The 18,592-nt window shown below is 46.2% G+C and overlaps 1 protein-coding gene and 1 long non-coding RNA gene across 3 annotated transcripts; one reads left to right on the top strand and one right to left on the bottom strand.

Moving 5' to 3' along the window:
- Positions 1-444: 444 nt before the first annotated feature.
- Positions 445-12,973, bottom strand: c11h18orf21 (chromosome 11 C18orf21 homolog). 2 transcript variants are annotated; one of them, XM_055513089.1, is made up of 6 exons: positions 12,605-12,973; positions 9,798-9,814; positions 8,994-9,214; positions 5,370-5,498; positions 1,735-1,928; positions 445-1,432 (listed from the first exon to the last, which is right to left on the bottom strand). In XM_055513089.1, exons 1-6 carry the CDS (start codon positions 12,715-12,717, stop codon positions 1,270-1,272), a joined length of 837 nt encoding a protein of 278 aa, XP_055369064.1. In that variant the 5' UTR covers positions 12,718-12,973; the 3' UTR covers positions 445-1,269. The 2 variants fall into 2 exon arrangements, with proteins under 2 accessions (XP_055369064.1, XP_029023146.1); XM_029167313.2 differs by lacking the exon at positions 5,370-5,498 and having other exon boundaries at positions 12,605-12,968.
- A 173-nt stretch (positions 12,974-13,146) lies between these two features.
- Positions 13,147-18,526, top strand: LOC129604885 (uncharacterized). Its single transcript, XR_008696192.1, has 2 exons — positions 13,147-13,836; positions 18,097-18,526. It is a non-coding gene; the product is annotated as an uncharacterized LOC129604885 (long non-coding RNA).
- The last annotated feature ends 66 nt before the right edge of the window (positions 18,527-18,592 follow it).

Below are 18,592 nucleotides of genomic sequence, written 5' to 3'. Positions count from 1 at the left end.
TCACCCACATAAAGTCAAACATTAGACTTGCATAAAAAAAACTATTGTATTTGTTCTCAAAACTACAGAGATATGCAATTTAATCATATGGTTTTGTAGACAAGTCACTAAAAACAATTAATGGAAAAATTAGACCATATATTTATTAATGCATAACCAAATAACAAAGTTCCAGAATGCATTAGGTAGACATCCAGACATGATCAAGATTTTAGATCATTTATCAACTGACTAGGTGACTCTGGTCCATCTTAGTCATGCTGCTTTAGAATCAGACTGAATAAACTGCATTCAATTATTTCCGACGCTGAATAAATTATACTGGATTCATTTATTTTAAATCCATAATCCGACAATATGGATACAAACTCTCCAGGACTGAAGCTCCAGTACCAGATATTTCAAAGCAAGCATTTTCCACAAGAAAAAACAGCAGACTTTGGCTGACTGTAAAGGTTTAATACCAGAGAATCAAGTGGAACACAAAAGTGAGGTATTTTAGGACTGAAACAAATAAACATATCAAACAGCTAATAGACAGTAGAAAACACAGTATATTCCTCTTGTATCAAAAGATAAAGGGATAACCTTGAAAATATAAAAATGGTCAATAAAGCATTGCATACAGGTTTTAGGCAACTGTGCCTACACTGTAAACAGCAATTTAGGAGTTCCATCTTATTATCTTTATTGGTGACTTGCAGTCTCAAAACTATTTGTATGTGTACAAAAATGCTTATGCTCACAAATCTTTATCTTCACAAATCTTCAAATTAAATGAGTACAGACAAATACAAAAGTCACAACGTCAAGTAGTTTGAGTACTAAAAAAGGTGTATATGCATTTATCATTTGAAGGAATAATTGTTGCTGCCTGAAAAAAATACGAGTTTCCTGTGATGTTGTTGCATAAATACTGCATAATTTCACATTCCACTCAAAGTAAGTATCTCCAAGTGAGCAGATCATTAAGATGCATGAGCTGCATTAGACACAAGAAGCATCCTCCCCAAGCTCAGCAGAGGCTGCTGATCCCTGATTAATAGTAGGAATAAACAGCCCAGTGCTCCCAGTTGCTGCATTCAAAATATCCAAGAGCGCCCATGCAAGCACCCCAGCAACAGTCGTGTTTGTGGGCAAGCAGTAACCCTTTCCACAGCTGCTCAGAAACCAGGTATGTGATTTAGTTCCCTTTAGCCTTTGCTGTCAACGGGCTGCAACGTGGGCCTAACACCTTGCATTTTAAGAGTGCACGTTACTTAAACACACTCAAAGCGAGGAAAGAAAGTCTTTTAAGCCTCCCTTCTTGCTGCCCTTGTTGTCCTCCCGCATGAGGATCTTGCTGAGACGCTGCACGACCCAATTCTTGGGTTTGGATGAAGACTTGGAGGAAGAAGAACCCGGCCCCGAAGCGTTTGAGGAGCCGGTGCCCCTGGAAGCAAAACACAACAGAAAGATGGTGAGACAGGAAGACGAGTAACTTGAGATTTTACTGCATGCCAGGAAACGTTTTAAAGTGTTCTGTCAACAAGTAAATGATCTGGCAGCTGTGGATACTGACACATAGCACCCGTACAGCACATGCAGCTCTATTAATGCTGAATAAATAGAAGTGGAATCATTCAAATGCTAACATGTCTGACACCTTAGCCTCTCAGGTGTCTAAAGTTGAGTCGAGGAAGATTAAACACTTACTCCCGGGAGATAATATAAGTTGCCATCTAAACATCTTACCTGGGCGTGTGAGCAGGTGTCTTGTCTTTGCCAGGAGTCTTGGGGGTGGTCGTGTTGGATCTGCTGCTTGACTGTGGGGTCTTGGGTTTGCCAGCGCTCCCTGGTGTGCTGTGGGTCTTTGTGAGCGTAGCTATAAAGTCCCTGCTCACTCCTCTGTGTCTGGACGTCTTATTGCAAGCGTGGCAGGTGGCCATCTGAGACAAGGACAGGAACATGTTCATTATGGATGGACAAAATCTGACATTCTCTAACGTTATGACAGGGTATCCGAAGTGGGAAAACTTTAAAAATCTAATTTAAACTAGTTTTAAATGACACTTTGTATCTTTCTCTGGGACACAGGAATCTATTGTAGCTTAGTCTGACATGGATCTGAGTGAAAGCTTGGCTCCTGGGACTCGGAGAACGAGAGTGTCTGTGCTGGTTGCAGACAAGGGGCTGTAACGTGCACTGCTCAGATGCCCCGTGTGACGCTGGGCCGCCCACACCATCACAGATGTCAGCGACCCACATTGCCTGACCTCATCTGAGGAATGTTTACAGTTTGGTCTAGATAACAAAGTTAGAAGATGCTGTGGCTATGAAGTATTCGCCTTCACATGCAGGGTGTGAACGAGTGGACAGCAAACGTCTACACTCACTTAAACAGGATAATGAGACAACAGCTGCCAACTAAAATCACACATATTGCATGTAACAAGACTTTCAAAGCATTTGATGGAGTTAGCAATTATTGGTCAATTATACACAAAACACAAATCCTAAGACAGAAACATCAGTCATTTAGCAGATGCCCATCATTAACTGATGCCCTGTTTTCTCAAGTAAGAGCACGTGACCACAAGTGAAAGCACTGAACTCGTACGTTGAAGTCATTATAAACGTACAATGCCCTTTTTACACCAACTACTACTAATGTAAATCCCATGAGAGCCACCAAATCCTGCACATAACTGAAGTGAACGGAGGCGAACGTCAGAGCAGAACTGTCGACAGCATCAAAACTCACCGAAACAAAAGTAGCCATTTCAGAAGTTGACAGGCGTCTGGTTTCACGTGCAACAGTATGTGAAGTAGATACGGGGGGCTGTACGTCCAGCTTTATACAGGCCAGGCTGCGGGGCAGACCCACCCATCTTTGCATAGGGGTGTGGCTGAAGAGGACACTGCGCTCACTAAAGGGTCCACTAATCCCTGGGACAGACAGTACTTTTTGCAACGGTGGCACGTAGACATAACTCGACGCATCCAGACACATCTTTGTTTTAACTACAAACCCATGAAGCCTATGAAGATAAACATCTGGTTATATATTAAAACGTATTTATTATAGTCGTGGTTCATGTTTCATCTCATGAATTATCCCTTTTAAACAGAAAGTTCAAACGCCTTTTCATCCAGCTCCTTATCTATTCTCCCTCTTCTAAACATGGCAAAGTTCAAATCCATTAAGATTTCACTGACTACAGTACATGAAAAACCCCAACAGCTCAAAGTTATGCTGATGATGTGGATAAAGCCTGAGCGGAGTGGTTCAATGCACTGGGAGAATAAAACATTGTTCATCACAAAGAACAAAATACCTGCAGCATTTTCTTGTTTCTTCAGACGAAACAATGCATCAATATTACAAGGACGTGGCAAAGGTCGCTATGCAGACACAGCATACACGGTACATGGAAGCAGTCGAGATCACGTGTATGCAGTGCCCTCAAGTCCAACACTGAATTTCTAATGTTTTAACGGCGTTCCACATCTAGGATTAGTGCAGGGTATTAATATTCTGCAGTCTGCACACTTAAAATCCTTTTTGCGAGTCAGAAACTACTCGGAGAAGCTAAATTTAATTTTTAACAGCATTTAGAAAATGAATGCCTGGGAACTGACTGAAATCTCAAGCGGAGGCTCTGTGTGGCCGAAAAAAAAGCCCCAAGCGTTAAAAATGTCAGAAGACAATGAAATAAGACTGACAAAAGTAAAGCTGGCACGTAAAGCAACGTTCCCCATCTGCAACAAAACAAACAGGCAAGGTTTAAAAACTGCCACCCGACTCTGGCCACACAAATGAGTTAGCACAAATTCTGTCATCTTCAGTTGTACAAGACATAAATACTTTACAGTGTTCAATGCACAGCAATTCCTTTGTCATACATACATTGCATAACTGCAGTCGATCTCAACCTATTTTAAAGTCTTATGACAGCTCTTGTCATACTCTGCACCGTTCTCTATCGCTACTGTGCCTCCTGTTACTTCCTGTTACTTCCTGTTACTTCCTGCTTCAATTACCCAATTTCCTGCTGCAGGTCATTAAAGTTTCATTTGATCAAACCTGAACGGAATGCTGCTGCCAAACACTCAAACAAAAGCTATTTGTTCGCATGTATAAATACTGTAGGAGATCAGAGGTTGTGGACAGTCAGGCGACATGCTAGATTTTATTAGTCCAGCGCCCGGGGAAAAAACACCTCATCACAACAGGTCGGGTTCACAGTGAAGTGGATCAAACAGACGGACAGCTGGCTGCAGAGCGATGTTTACAGCTAGGACGACCTCGTGTTGTTTATCCTCACGGCCCCAGCATCATCAGCTGGTCTGCACTGAGGCACAGACAACACGCATTCTGAGTGGAGGAGAGCACACAGGCACGTGCAGATTAGTTCAGACAAAATCCAACGATACGAACAAGTGTGTCAGAGTCAGCTCGAGAACAATAATGAATCCACGGCCGCTGCGTAGTGACAGGATATCAGGAAAACCTATAATGACATCCGCGCCGTCACGTGTAGGCGCTTAATTTGTGCTAATCCTCAGACATGTAGCGTATGTGCTCGGAGCGGCCCACGTGTGCCGTCTGATTTCCTGATCCCAGTAGCAGACAGACCCACCAAACACAGAGGCCAAGTAGCATATGGCAGAGGTGCCACGTTGGGGCAGAGGAAAGAAAAGCAGCCAGCTGAACACAGCAGGGCGACCTCGCCTCTCACTGGGTAAGAAAAAATCCCCCTTCACCTAAACAATACTTCCTGCCTGTGTTTAGCTTGTCAGCGGGAGTCAGACATAAACCTAACCCTGGCTGTGTACATTTACCTCACGCTGCACTAAATGTCAACAACCTCTCTTCGTGCTCCTCAGCTTCACAGTAACAACCGGCAACAGGTCTGTGCAGCCTGTAACAACATAATGAGCAGTAGTGAACCTTACAACAGCAGCATCATAAACATCACACCGGCATAAGAAGCTGCATGTGAAATATGTGCAATGACAAACATAACAGACACACATACATCATCACGGCCCCGTCCTTCTATTAATAGCCTCTGTTCCATAAATACCCCCGTCCTGTTTTCCCCTCTCCACTGCCAGGGTTCAGCCCGGGTCAACTCATCTGACCTTGTCAGCGCGATACACCGGCGGAGGATAAGAGGAATAACACAGCCCGTGACTAAATTAGTCGCCGAGAGGAGACCTGACAAGGACTTCTGTGAATGTTGGTTGTGTGGCGGTTTTCACAAGTCATTTGAGAACGCGTCGATACGACACAATAACGCTGGAAGCAAAAGAGCAGCCGGGGGATCGATAGGAGGCAAGCGGCACGGCCCCTCGTCTGCATGGAGGGCAGCGCTTAGTCGCACCGTGTGGAGGCGGCAGCCCCATGGAAACACAGCCGCTGCATCTGAATGTGGAGCTGCGACGCTGCCATTAAAACACATCGTCCAACGTCCTATCTGATTGGTCCTCTTCGTTTGTCGGGTTGGTTCCTGCTGGTGGGGAAAAAGGTCACATTTCAACCTGGACACAAATGGGTCACAACAAAGCAGAGGATGATTTTTATAACACTGCTTGACGAGTAGGACGTATTCCCATACTAGGTAGTAAACGCTGCAGGCGAGTCGTTTGATTCTGTGAGTTCTGTAAATCAAGCGTGAGCCAATGGATCCTCCGTTTTAAAAGCTTTAAATGAGATCAAGTCGACCTGAACCTTCATTTAGAAAAGGACTCCAGCTCCAACAGCTGGGCTTCAGGCTGCAGCTGCTCCGAGGACAGGTGAGGTGTGGCTGTGCAGAAATAAACAAAACCGCGTAGAGACAGGGGCAAACGAAGGCGCAGGCACGGCTTCACAACAGACACGTGACGAATGCCACCGATGTCCACACGCGCTGGCAGGATGCGTCACAGGAACAACACCAGAAATGCTGTTGGACCAGGACCCAAACATCCCACAGTAGACCTCTGCCAACGCAAAGAGGGGATAACAAGTGACGGACCTTTAATAGTCCCAAGGAGGCGATATGAAAGGAGGCATGGAGGCTAATTGAGACATGACAAGTTTATCTCCATGTGAACTACAAAGCTGACATCACTGAGCTGAAAGCTGCTCGACACCCGATCCCGACCCAAAGGCCACTGAGTATGTCAGAGGAAAAATATGCTGCTGCCAGTGTTTGTGTGTTTCCAAAAATACTTCCAGACAAATAAGAAAAGTTCAGGGCCAGCATTACTAACCATTCAAACCTGCTGCTTCCTCTTTCCCAACACAGTCCTTTCTCGTTATTCTCCCACCCTTAACACGTCAAAGCCACCGCTGGAGATTTTCCTGTTTCCTGACAACAAACAGGCAAAGTGCTAACCAGACGTGGCTGCGTCCTGGTTCCCGTCATCTCCTGAAGGGCCACATTCTCCACCGACATCAATCCACCAGGGATAAATATGACAGCGGGTTGTGACGTGGGCCTGGCCCAGAATGGAAGGAGAAGAGGAGAGGAGGAAAGTGAAGGGGGTAATGGGGGTGGTCAGGTATATGGAGAGAAAATATGAGGGGGATCAGAGTGCGAGGGGGAAGCGGGAACACGCTGATAGGTGGTCAGCGAGGTCGAGGAGCGGCGACATTAATTATAAAAAAAAGAGGCCAGGCTCGTGTCAAAGTAATGGTCCTTCTGGAAAAGAGGAGAGATTTTCCAGCCACTTTGTGGTGACGTGCGCCACGTTTTTCAGGGCCTGGTTCATCTTTTATTCTGTCCTGACATCATGACTGCACCATCTACAAATGTGCTTGTGCCCGCGTCTTTCCTCTGCTGAACTACAAGTTATTTGTCTAGTATATAGCGGTTTAGTTGATGTACTACGCATAGCTTGGCCACAAAAACAAGAAATATACTCGGTGCTGTCTTTGCGTAACAGAGTTGCGAAGCATAAATCCGTGCTCAGAGAAGACACCATGAGGGATGACGGAGGAGGCCGGTGCTGTCCTCGCTCCATTTAGGGTCTCTGGCTTCATTTCAATCTTTATGGCCTGATAACCTGCCGAGCACTCACAAACATCCCTGATTTATAACAGTGTTAACATTACAAGGCCAAGCCTAGCGAGGTTTGAAAACTAAACTTTACAAATGCTATTTGGCATCTCTATCTGCAGGAGCATCCTCAACCCGCTTTGACACTTGGAAGCAGCACACAAACACGGCCACGTCTGCAAATACTCGGGCTGCTTTAAATAAACACCTGCCACACACACAGAAAGGCCTGAGTGTGACAATAAAATTATATAAGCGCTTGTTTCGTCTGTTTCTCTGACACATAACACTTCTCCCTGAGGATGTCACATGGCTGACAGTAAGAAGTGCACGATAGCACGGCCAAAACACTTGACTCTGGCCCACTGATATAAAATCACAAATCACATTAAGCTTTCATGGACCTCATAACAAACTATTTGGCTGTGTGCATGTTCAGTATCAGTGGACTTTTATACAGTCAAATCTATCAACAACAGCATCTTATTAAAACAACATGAGGCAGAACTTATCCTGTCATCCTAAATATGACCCTATACGTTCTTGTTCAAAGAGGAGCCTTGAAGATGCTAATCTCTTTAGCTATTCACGTGCTGAGCCCCTCTCCCTGGTGGGCTTGCTGTCGTCAGGACAAAGGGAGGGAAGCCATCCACAATCCCCCTTTCATCTCAGGGCTCCCGCCTCTGTTTCGATCCGGGAAAGGGATCGTCTTTCTGCTGCCGTTGTGCAGGGCGCTGGTGTAGGTCGTCTTAGGTTGGACCTAATTTGCTCTGCTTCCAACCGGTTGTATGACAAACGGGTGGCAGTTAAAAATACCTCACGGGACATACAGTACGCAGTGTATGAGCTTACTGTGACGGCATCACGACCCAAACAACGCTGACCAATGAATACGAACCGCCGTGTGAAGAGGTCTCTGTATGAAACAAGCAGCAGCCTCCCACTATGTTTCACTATGGCTGATGTACAAACAAACCTAAGCTACGTGAGCACTTACAAGACAAACTGATGACAACGTGACAAACTTTACACTGGCTGAAGTGTGAAACTATATGTGCTATTAATTGGTTGACTTCTACTGGAGACAAATCATAAACATTTTATTACACTACGATACGCTATGTGAAAGGCTCCTATTAAACACTACTTCTCAGTGACCTTTTCATCTTTTCGTCTTCCAGTCACGTTGCTTGTTTCACCCTGTGTTATCCGACTTCTCCGCCTGCCTCCTCCACTCTTCGCTCAGAGTCAACAGATCCAGAGTAGGCAGTGGGTTCAGAGTGCTCCGTGTGGTGAACCCGCACCCGGGCAGATTTTAATGAGGCAGCTGCGTTTTCACTAGAGCTGTTCTTCATTAGGCTCGTGTCAGCTCACTAGAGTGGTCCCCCACTGTCGCTGCTCGGCGGTGCAGGGTGGAAATGCCACAGGCTTCTCTCCTCTAAATGGACTTATCAGCGGAGTGGGTGGGTGGGGTGCTGGCCGAAATAAGCTTTCCATTTTGCACCTCTCTGCAGCCATACATTAAGAGGACAGACAACAACAGGGTGTGGGGCCATGGGGGAACAGGGCTGAGTGTTGACAAAGCACTGCCTGGCCGCATTAGTTCGCCTACAGTTAAGTTAATAGCACCACTGTATGGGCTGTAATGATTAGTGGAGAACCATAATGAAACCAGGCGCTTTTAGTGGCATCAATGCAAATGACCTCATCAATCTAAAGACCAATAATGACTAGAAGCAATAGATTAGGTGACACTGTAGAGCATGTTATATTAATAATAATAATAACTCTGAATGTGATACTATGAAAGTAAAAAGGGAGTTTGAAAACTCTCAACATGATTTAGTTTCGTTTGCCACCCCTACAGCGAAGGACATCTGACACGGTGTCTCTCTGCAAGGACAATGTGCTGCAGTGCAGTGCAAAACGCAACCAGGTCTGCGAGGCTCAAGCCTTTTGCCTCACCAGTACTGAGCAGGACTTCATGAAGCACTGCAGCAAACGCCTCTGCACCAGGCTGAGCCGCTTGCCCCGGGCCTTCCTGCGCAGCACGCTCTGCACCCGCGCCGACGGACGCTTCTTGGGCCGCAGCCGGACGAGGGGATGGTCAGGCGCCGGCCACTGACAGCAGTACGAACACACCAAGGTCCTCTGCTGCAGGGCGGAGGATTTCTTCTCCGGCATTGCTGAGGAGAGAGGCGGAAAATAAACAGTCAGTCGATTTTCAGGCGCAGCGTGAAGTACCTGAAGAGTCGGATCCCATGGCTTCACAAACTTTTGACGCAGAGAAATATTGAAGATCGGATCATTTTCAGCAAATAATACATGGTTGAATGTATTTTTTTCATTCTATTGGTTCAGTTTGGTGGGATTTTAAAACTTTCATGTGCTGTTGCATATCTGCCCTTCCCCAACACAATCCTGTTTACTGACAGCCAGACTCCCCTTCAGCTCCAGCCAATGTGTTATTTGGAGGAGAAAGGCCTGAACATAGTCACTACCTACTGCTGTGGTTTTGGCAGGGGGCTGAGAGTGAGTGTGTGAGCCCACCGGGCAGCCTGCTACATACACTAGCTGACTCAGTGTGTTTGGCTGAGGGTTGCTGAGCTTTATCAGCATAGACAAGATAGCGTCACGGTTCTGCTTACTTCTGCTGTCTGTGGCTAGAATGGTCTGGGGCATTAGGAATAAATTCAGGATACAATTAAAAAAGTAAACAGCGTAAATAAATAAGCTGAGAGTTGCTTTAAGGATATGTTTTTCACTTACCATTTAGAGCCCGTTGCCTAGTGAAAAAAGAGAGAGAAAACATTAAACACCTGGCAAAGTAAAGCTCATTTAACGGAGTTAAATTTGAAAACTATTAGCAGAAGATAATTAGAAAGTAACATTTGAAAGGATTTTCTCTCTTAGAGATAAAGGTTTTCATTTGTCTACTGGAGAATTATAAATAATTCAACATGCATTCTACTGGGTCAAAGTGTCCTTCACAATTTGCATTAGAACAGCGCCTGTCATACTGTAACAATGTAATAAACAAGTTAAGGGATAAAGTGACCCGCGAAACATATTCAGCCTAATTAATGATGTGGGGAAATAACAATTTAGGCGACTAATGAAATGCATCCACGCAAACAGACACGGGACAAAATGGAAACACCAATTTGGGGAAAAAATACCAGGCTGTCATGGATAGCCTTTCCCATTATGCGATGGAAAACATGCAACCGGAAAAACAAATTAATACAGTGCAACTCTCCGAACACTTTCATCACCTCTCCCCCCCGCGCAGAGCTGCACGGGAGACTGTTGTGACTGCCTCCAGTGCTGGACGTCTGCACAACTATTTTTAAATAAGCCCCTGCTAAATCCGGCTAAAATTAGCCACGGGCTCAAATCGGTGAGGAGTCCGGCAGCACGTGTGGCAGGGCAGCACAGAAACAGGGCTGCCTGCTGGGTTGAGGGGAAGGGTGGTGGTGTGAGGTCGAGTTTAATCTGGAGTTAACCTGCGGCATCTGGCTGCAGTGGGCTCTGTTCACTTTCCACCACCCCACATATGAGATGATGACACTGGAGGCAGCAGGATAAATAGCAGGTGGTGAAAGATCTGCAGCATACCTCCCATAACTCATTCCACAGTCCGGGTCATTGTCACTTGATGCCTATCCAATTTAATAATCAGTCACTGGATTAGAACGTCAGATTATACAGAGGCCTATGAGGAAATACAGGAAAACAAGCCCTATGAGGAAGGCATGATGGACTGTGGCTCTAGAAAATCATGACTTGATCACCATTGTTAGCAGACAGGAAAAAAGATAAGGTAGGAAGGAAAAATAAATATGGCAACACCCTGTTAAGAATCTATGAATAGACCACTGATGACTTAAATGTAGGCAGCTGCCTTCTTGAAGAATTTTGTTTTCCCACTGCTCTGCTGGTGAGCCAGCTACTTATCTTAACATACTTGTCATGCATATCCTTTTAAGTGCACACTCAGTTGTGGTGATGACTACAGATATAAACTGTGAACATTACTAACCACTAGAAGAAGGTATCAGATCTGGTGGGCAGATGAAGAGAAGGGAAGTGTGATTGTATTGGTGGCAATATCACAACTGAATTAGAGACTGAAGTGCTGTCTGATATAAAGTGTACAAAATGAAAAGCTTTATACACATATGAGAAAAACAGAGCAACTGTTGGCTTCACTTCACTTGTAACGGAGACATTCATACCCAGGGGCCGGCACAGGAAGTGGATGTGGTCAGTCAGAATGAGTGAACACACTAGAGTATAGACATCACAGCCCCGCACAGCACAGACTGGCAGGACCAATCTGGATCACTGTTACGGGGCGGTGACATGCTGGTTCAGGCTCACGGTAGCCAAGAGAGCACAAAAGAAGGTCACCTCTAACCACGGGTTGAGAATGAAACTAGCGCAATTATAAATAAAAGAGTAAATCGAATCTCAACAAATATAAACACACAGAGACGACAAAAACACAAACATACATAGAGACACACTCATAATCGGCCTGACAGAAGGTGAGATCTGTAACAGAAGGACGTAACACAATCTCCACCAAATATGTGGAGTAGTGTGCATGAGTAATGCCACAGGCCGTCAGAATAACACTCCAGTGACGCATTACTCGCCCAAACCATAACTGTAGAACGAGACAACACTGGACACTCCACAGAGAGACACTTGTGGTTCGTTACGACCAAAAACATACACTGACCATGAATGACAGCCATCTGACACAACGCTAGTTCCGCTTGGATAACTCATAACTATGTCTGTGTCTGAAACATCCAACAGACATTTAGCTTCTACTTAAGATTATTTAATTGTTTCATCAGGCTTGAGGCAGATTTTTGGCCCGTGCTTCTAACTGTACTTTCTTTGCCAGGCTCTTTGGCTCGAGTCCATCCAGCGGTCCAAACAGTAATATTAGCTTCTTGCTTGATGGACAGATGGTTCCACGTGGTCAAAGGGTTTTCAAAAGCTTAATGCAGCTCAATGAAGCCACGACATCTGGGTAAAAGATCAGTATATTACAGGAACAGTGGGCTCACACGCATCCACAGAATAAACCCCATCTAGAGTTTCACTATCAAAACATCTGCTTTTCTTTCCATTTGTGGTTCTACCCACAAGTAAAAGACAAGAAGCCAATTTAAACATTAGCCGATGAGTCCAGATAAAAGGTAAAAGACAAGAAGCCAATTCAAACATTAGCCGATGAGTCCACAAACACCCCACAGCACTACACACACAATAGGGGTTAGGACTCATTATTAGAAAAAGTTATATAAGTTATGGAAACACAAAGCTATTTCTCTCCACTTACAAAATGAACAAATACAAACAAAATTACATCATGTATATTTTTCTATGCGATTTCAGTATAAACATTTACAAAATTCATAAAAAATTTAAATTTTCATGATGGGAAGTGTCCGTGAAGGCAGGTCGAGCTCTTCCATCTAGCGTCTACATATCGACATTACAACAATAAAGGACGACCGTGTCCGAGCAGCTCATGCACCATTTTAAACGTTTCTTACATGAGGAAGCGTGACAGCTGTGGACACGTGTCTTTATACAGCAGAGCAGCGTCCAAATGGAACCTTTCATGAAGAGTTTCCTTTTGTTGTTGCTGTTGTTCGGGAGTCTTCATTTCTCGCCGTGTCCTCGTGCGCCGTGAGAAAAAAACGACACTCCTCAACGACTACGTTTAAAAACGGCTAATAATGTGACAACGCTTGTTAACAAAGCGTCTACGCACACATGGACACTCACGCGTACCGCTGCGACTGCCGAGAAGTCTGGAATACGTTTTAATTTGAATCTAGATGAAATTATTACTGTCTCTCTCTCTACCTCTCCACCGCTTCCACGTTTAGTCGCAGGCTTCTGACGTTCCTCGCAATGCATTGTGGGAGATTGAGTAACCGAGAAACGGGAGAGGGGTTTTGTATGTTTTTTTTTACTTAGTTATGACTTAAACTGTTTTATAGACGTAAAATATCTTTTTTATAGAAGTAAAATAAAGCATAACATCGAACTCAGCTCCAAGCATTCATTCACGAATAAATAAATATTTTTATACGAACTTTTAAATAGTTTACTGTGCTTTTAAATAGCGAAAGCTATGAGCTATTTATGAGGATTAGACACAATCAAAACAGTCTGGAGTCGTTTTTGCGATCTCTCTCCATCCAGAGCCACGTCCTCACACACTAAGGAGATGGAGATATGGATGACATCATTCCCTGGCTCTTATTGGACGCCGAGAATTGCCAGTGTTAGACATCGGTGGGATCACATCATTAGGCTGCTGCTGTATCGTGCGCATATCAGAGCGCCAATAAACCGGGTTTATTTGGAACACGTCCACCTGATCGCCGCCAACTCGAGTTTATCGCTTTACTTCACAAAAGTCCTACTAGATCCCGTTAAATTACCGAGTTGGCCACATATGTGAAATGCAGCTTCAGTGTGAAACTGCATTTTCCTGAAGCATCAGCGGCGGCGCGTGGAGGAGCTTCCCAGAGCGCGCGCCGCTGGCTGTCCTCTGTGATGCGGATATCAAAAGGAGCAGCCGGGTCTGACACGCGCCCGCCGGAGGAGGGATGTCAGAACCAAGTTACAAAGAGGTTTTGTTCTGCACAGGAGGACAACGGATTCCACGCGAGCGCCGACGGAGAGCTTCCGCACCGATCGAGTCGGTGTCCGAGGAGTGACCGGCGGCGCGATGCGTTTTACGCGCACCTTATCCTGGAATTTCCGGCTGAAGGTTGGTTTTTACGCCTTCATTCACCACAAATACTGCGAATACGATCAAAGGTACGCGGCTTTGCTATATTTCAACTAGATGTTGTATTTTGGTCACACGTGCACCAGAGTTAAAAAAAACGTCATCGCATCGTATAATGGCTTATATGACTTAATTATTCGTATAATGTTACAAAGGGAATGTTGATGTATTATAGCACATTTTAAAGTAAGTATATATATTTTCAATCCAAGCACAATAGAATAGTTTAGGTGATTCTGCAACTATTTGCATCCTTGGTTTATTGTGTAAGTTTTTATTGTCAAGTCGGAGGTCTTTTCAAATATTCCCCCTTACAGGTTATATTTCTTTGTAATTTATGTGCGGAGAGAGAGAGAGAGAGGGGGGGGCAGGCCCGGGAGAGATATTAAATCATCAGCCAGTGAAGAGCGCACAGAAACTGATGGAGTAAGCTGAAGTGTAAGGGATTGCTCCTCACGTCGTCCGCGAGTAAATCTCCACTTTATCAGGCTCTGTCAGCCACGCGCTGCCACAGGACCGAAATAGCCGAGCGCCGCGGCTTCGCTAAGTGTAGTCCGCGGATAAACGGATGTTCGCCCGCTACACCGGGACGAAATTGACTCACGACTCCGGAGGAGGGGAGACGAGGGAGACATTCGAGCGGGCGAGAGGTTAATACGGTGCCACGTCCTTTCTGGATTGGAAAGGAGACCGGGACTGAGAGAGGAAGGTGAGCTGGACCACTTCCCACTCACTGATGCTGTGACGGAGGAACACTGTGGTTGATGAAATCAGTCAGAATAGTCTGGATGATCAATTAAACTTTACGTCTGATCTTCATCTGAAGAGTATTGGGAAGCTGAGCCTGGTGGGCATCAATGCCAAACCAGGTGAATCTGTAGTGTATAAGTCCTGCACTGTGAGGAAATTTGGAGCCGTAGCTTTTAGCGCTGTGTGCTTTTGTTTTTTTTACAAATGTGCTTTAGCAGTGGGAATTTAAGCCCCGACTCTAGCTGATGAGAGCAGACCTCTGCTGACTCACAGCCCCGTCCTATACTGGCAGCCTGTCCCCGGAGTGCTGTGGGCAACAGGGCTCCTCTTTCACCTCGCAGCAGAGCAGCGTCATCCCAAAGTGTCCCGTCAGCATCGCCAGGGAAACGCCAATCCAGCAGCGGCAGCCATCACTTCTGAAATGCAACACCAACTGCAATAGTGCTGAGAAAGCCCAGGAGAGAAGGCGCAATGCTGTGTAATGCTCAGTGTGTGTGTGTGTGTGTGTGTGTGTGTGTGTGTACCTCTGCTTCCTACTTCCAGTGCATCATGGGACGTATGTACAGCATCTCGGTCCTTAGAATCACTGAGGGAGGGATGATCAAGGTCACAGCATCACTATCTACTAGACTATCTAACTAGAATGAATTGTATCTGGGCACCGGTTGGAAGTGGTCTTTATTCCTCTGGTAACTGTCACACCGATGTTGCTTCAAGGACAACTGTTTCATTTAAAATCTGCAGTCTGGTGGCTACTCTGAGATAAATATGATTTCCAATTCAACAGTTGCAGTGATTACTCTCTCCCAGTGGAGACTGTGTGTGGAGCGGCTGATTCGCCTCACTGTTACTGGAAGTTACACATGTAAAGCCCAAGAGACCACGACTTCTTCTTCTTCTTCTTCTTCTTCTCCTCCATCTTCATCTTCATCATCTTCGTTTTCTCCATCTTCTTCTTCTTCTTCTCCTTCCTTAAGCATGATCAAAACATCATCTTACATATTGTCGTTCTCAGTGGGGGAGCGCGAAAACTTAAAGGCGTGTGATCTGGTTATTTGACCTTGTTTACAAGTAATTTATCCCAATTTTTAGCTGCGCCTTGAAGCAGAATCCATCCCAGATCTCAATGTGAAGTCCATTTTTTGGAAGTGTGCTTTTGTGACTCTACTGTAGCATGTGCGTGAGTGTGTGTAGTGACTGTAGGTTACGCGCTGGATGGCGCGTCCTCTTGGGAAGCAGTGTGACGGGTACCGGCCGCTCTGCTTCACCGTATAATCACATTGAGGAGAACAAACTCTGTTTACAGAACACAGTTTGTTTGGATCGGGACAGTCCCGGCATCCAGAACCAAAGAGAACAGTGGGTCATTGAGACGACACCAAGGGAAAGGACCCAGCGGAGGACGAGCTAAGGTCTCAGTAAAAAGGTTGCGCAGCCGTGGAGAATAACAAGGAGAGGAATCGTGAGGAATAGTTAAACCCTCCTCTATTATGTGCGTTTCATATTAAAATGATAGAGACCTGAACGATCACATGCTTCAGACTCCATCGCTGTTCATTGACCTTTCTTTTCCCATCTGATCTGATTCATGCTTATGATTTAAGATCATATTGCAGTTAGTTGTCAGAAAAGAAAAAGGAAAGAATCAAACGACTAGACTCACAGTCTCGCACTCAGAAAAGCTGCCTGGGCAGATTTTAGTGTCTCCCTATTAGACCAAATCCTCCACAGCCTCATTAACCTGACGCATACAAACGCATGCAAACTATTTCTTTTCCTACATAAGTACGTTTTTACGTTTTTCATTTGCCGACGCCCTAAACTGTCTGCCTCCATCACGCGCTGATCAGAAGCCGCGCCATTGTTACGACTGGCACAATGCGCCATTGTTGAGCCGTCCATTGTAGGGGGGCTTTGAACAGGGGAGGATCTTTAGAAGTGATAGCTTTGGGAAATGGATGCATCCGCGTGAGCGCGGTGCCGGTTGTGGAGAAGAAGTGGGACCTATTACTCAACAGCAACGCTCACAATGCAATTACGCGTCCCGTTAATCGCGCGCCGTCTCGCTCGCGCCCGAAAGTCATTTCATCTCCGTCAAACCCCATTGTCGCTGCGGCGGCGAAAGGCGGCTCACGTAATATGTAGAGCCTGGTTGGCCTATTTCTCACCACGGCCAAGTTGCCAGGCATCGTTAGCAACTGTGTGAAACTTCTCCTGGAGAATTTGACGGCTTGAGTGCCACGCGACGCCTAAACCGGCGAAATGTGAACGAGCTCATATTCTGGGGCAGCAGCTTTCAAACAAATTACTCCTCACCCTTTTTCTTTATCCACTCATAAAATACATACATTTCAACCAGCTACCTTTAAAGCCTCCAAAGCCTGAACTCTGGCCCGTCCCACGTTCCATCTGCATTCTAATTCCTTCCTCCAATAAATGTTTCCCCCTTTCATATGCTTTATTATTCAGACTAGAAAAAAAGGGCTAAGTGAAATGAGCTTCGCCCCGGGCTCTTTTCTACTTTCTTTTTTGTTTGCCTTGTCCTTCAGCTCCTTTCATCCGTCCTCTGAGTTCATATCCCTGTAGTTTCAAATCTGGGTTGGATCCATTTTCATACGCGGAACTAGGCGAGAGGGAGACTGTAATGCAGTTGCATCACAAGAGCAGAAGGCTCCACCTGCGAGGCCGGTTTCAGTTAGTCGGACTGAGCCCCAAACGCCTGAACGTGGCGTAAACGCCGCGGCTCATCATTGGAGCCGTTTTGCCTGTCGACGCTCCGCGTGCGGATGTGCGGACGCCGCTGCGGAGCCCTGACATTTTCAGACCTTTGCGGAGCTGCCTCAGCCGTGACCTTTTATTGCCCGTTACACGGCCGACTCTCCCCGAGGAGAGACGGGGAAGCGAGGAACGACAGACGATGAGGACGAGTCAGGAATTGCTGTTTGACGATGAACCGCCGTCGCCTGAGACTTCATAAACGGCACGTTTAGGCAAACGGCCCCTTCAGATCTTATTCTCATCGGGCAACTGTGCAACATAATAACGAGTACATTTATTCCCAGTAACAGGCTCCGTTCCAGCCCCACAGCTCCAGTATGAGGACGCTGCACACAGATCAGGTTCCACTAGCTGTCATTAACCCTCCAGTCGGGCGTTTGGGCCAGAGGAGCGCCTTTCTGTGGACGTGGAGCAGGTTGGGTGTGGGATGGAGCAGGGCGGGCCGGCACCCCCTTAACAAGGTGTAAAGGCTGTGTCAGTGTGCAGGTGATGAATGTGGGTCCTGTGGAGCAGCGCCCCCTCTCTCGCCCTCCATTAGTACATTCCTTCATTCTGATAACTCGTGCTCCGGCGGCACCGCTCGCCGTCACTCCCTCATTTTCTCCCATCTGCTGCCTGTGTCTCGCACAGAATCTATTGTAATTGGCTTTATCTCTGCCTCCCCCCTCCCTCACTTCCTTCCCCTCCATCTCCCCGACTTCCCTCTCGCAGCGGACCAGCTGTTGCCGGCCGGAGCTGAAGGTGACCCGTTGGCTGCGCCAGCGGCTGCAACACAGGACATGGGTCCTGCCTGTCGTCCCCGCTCGTGTCTTGTGTTGCAGCCAGTGGAGACGCCTGTCTGCCTCCCCGCCCGTCCGCCGCCGAGCCCAGCTCGCACAACAGATGGACGCCAGCGCCTCTGGACCCGCTGACCTCACCTCTACCCTGTGAAAAACCTGAGCTCCTTCCCTCTATTTCAGTTTGAGGGAAATACAGGAGGTTGGAGGGAAATGTTACTGCTGCTCCCTTTGCAGGGAGATTATTGTTCATATTCAAGGCCGGTTGTACTGTAGGTCATGTCTTATCAATAGCCGCACGCCGTCGTCCCCTGAGAATAACTTCCTGGCAACATGACATTTTAAATAAAGTTAAGACTTTGCAATGATTGCAATTCTTAAGGCTAAACACGAGACGAGCCAAATGGGTTTTTAATGAGGCTCATCTTGCA

This window comes from Betta splendens, chromosome 11, assembly GCF_900634795.4.
Source record: "Betta splendens chromosome 11, fBetSpl5.4, whole genome shotgun sequence".
In the NCBI taxonomy this organism is placed as follows: Eukaryota; Metazoa; Chordata; class Actinopteri; order Anabantiformes; family Osphronemidae; genus Betta; species Betta splendens.
Note: the sequence above shows the minus strand (reverse complement) of the source record. Positions and strands in the feature narration are given on the sequence as shown.

Bases quoted from the DNA above. Each gene is read 5' to 3' on its own strand.
- c11h18orf21 (XM_055513089.1), bottom strand. From the start codon at position 12,717: ATGAAGACTCCCGAACAACAGCAACAACAAAAGGAAACTCTTCATGAA. The intron at 5,499-8,993 runs GTGAGGCAAAAG...TTTCCCCACCAG, and splicing joins TGAAGTCCTGCTCAGTACTG to CAGGAACCAACCCGACAAAC. The intron at 1,929-5,369 runs GTGCGACTAAGC...TCCTTGTCTCAG, and splicing joins GGGGCTGCCGCCTCCACACG to ATGGCCACCTGCCACGCTTG.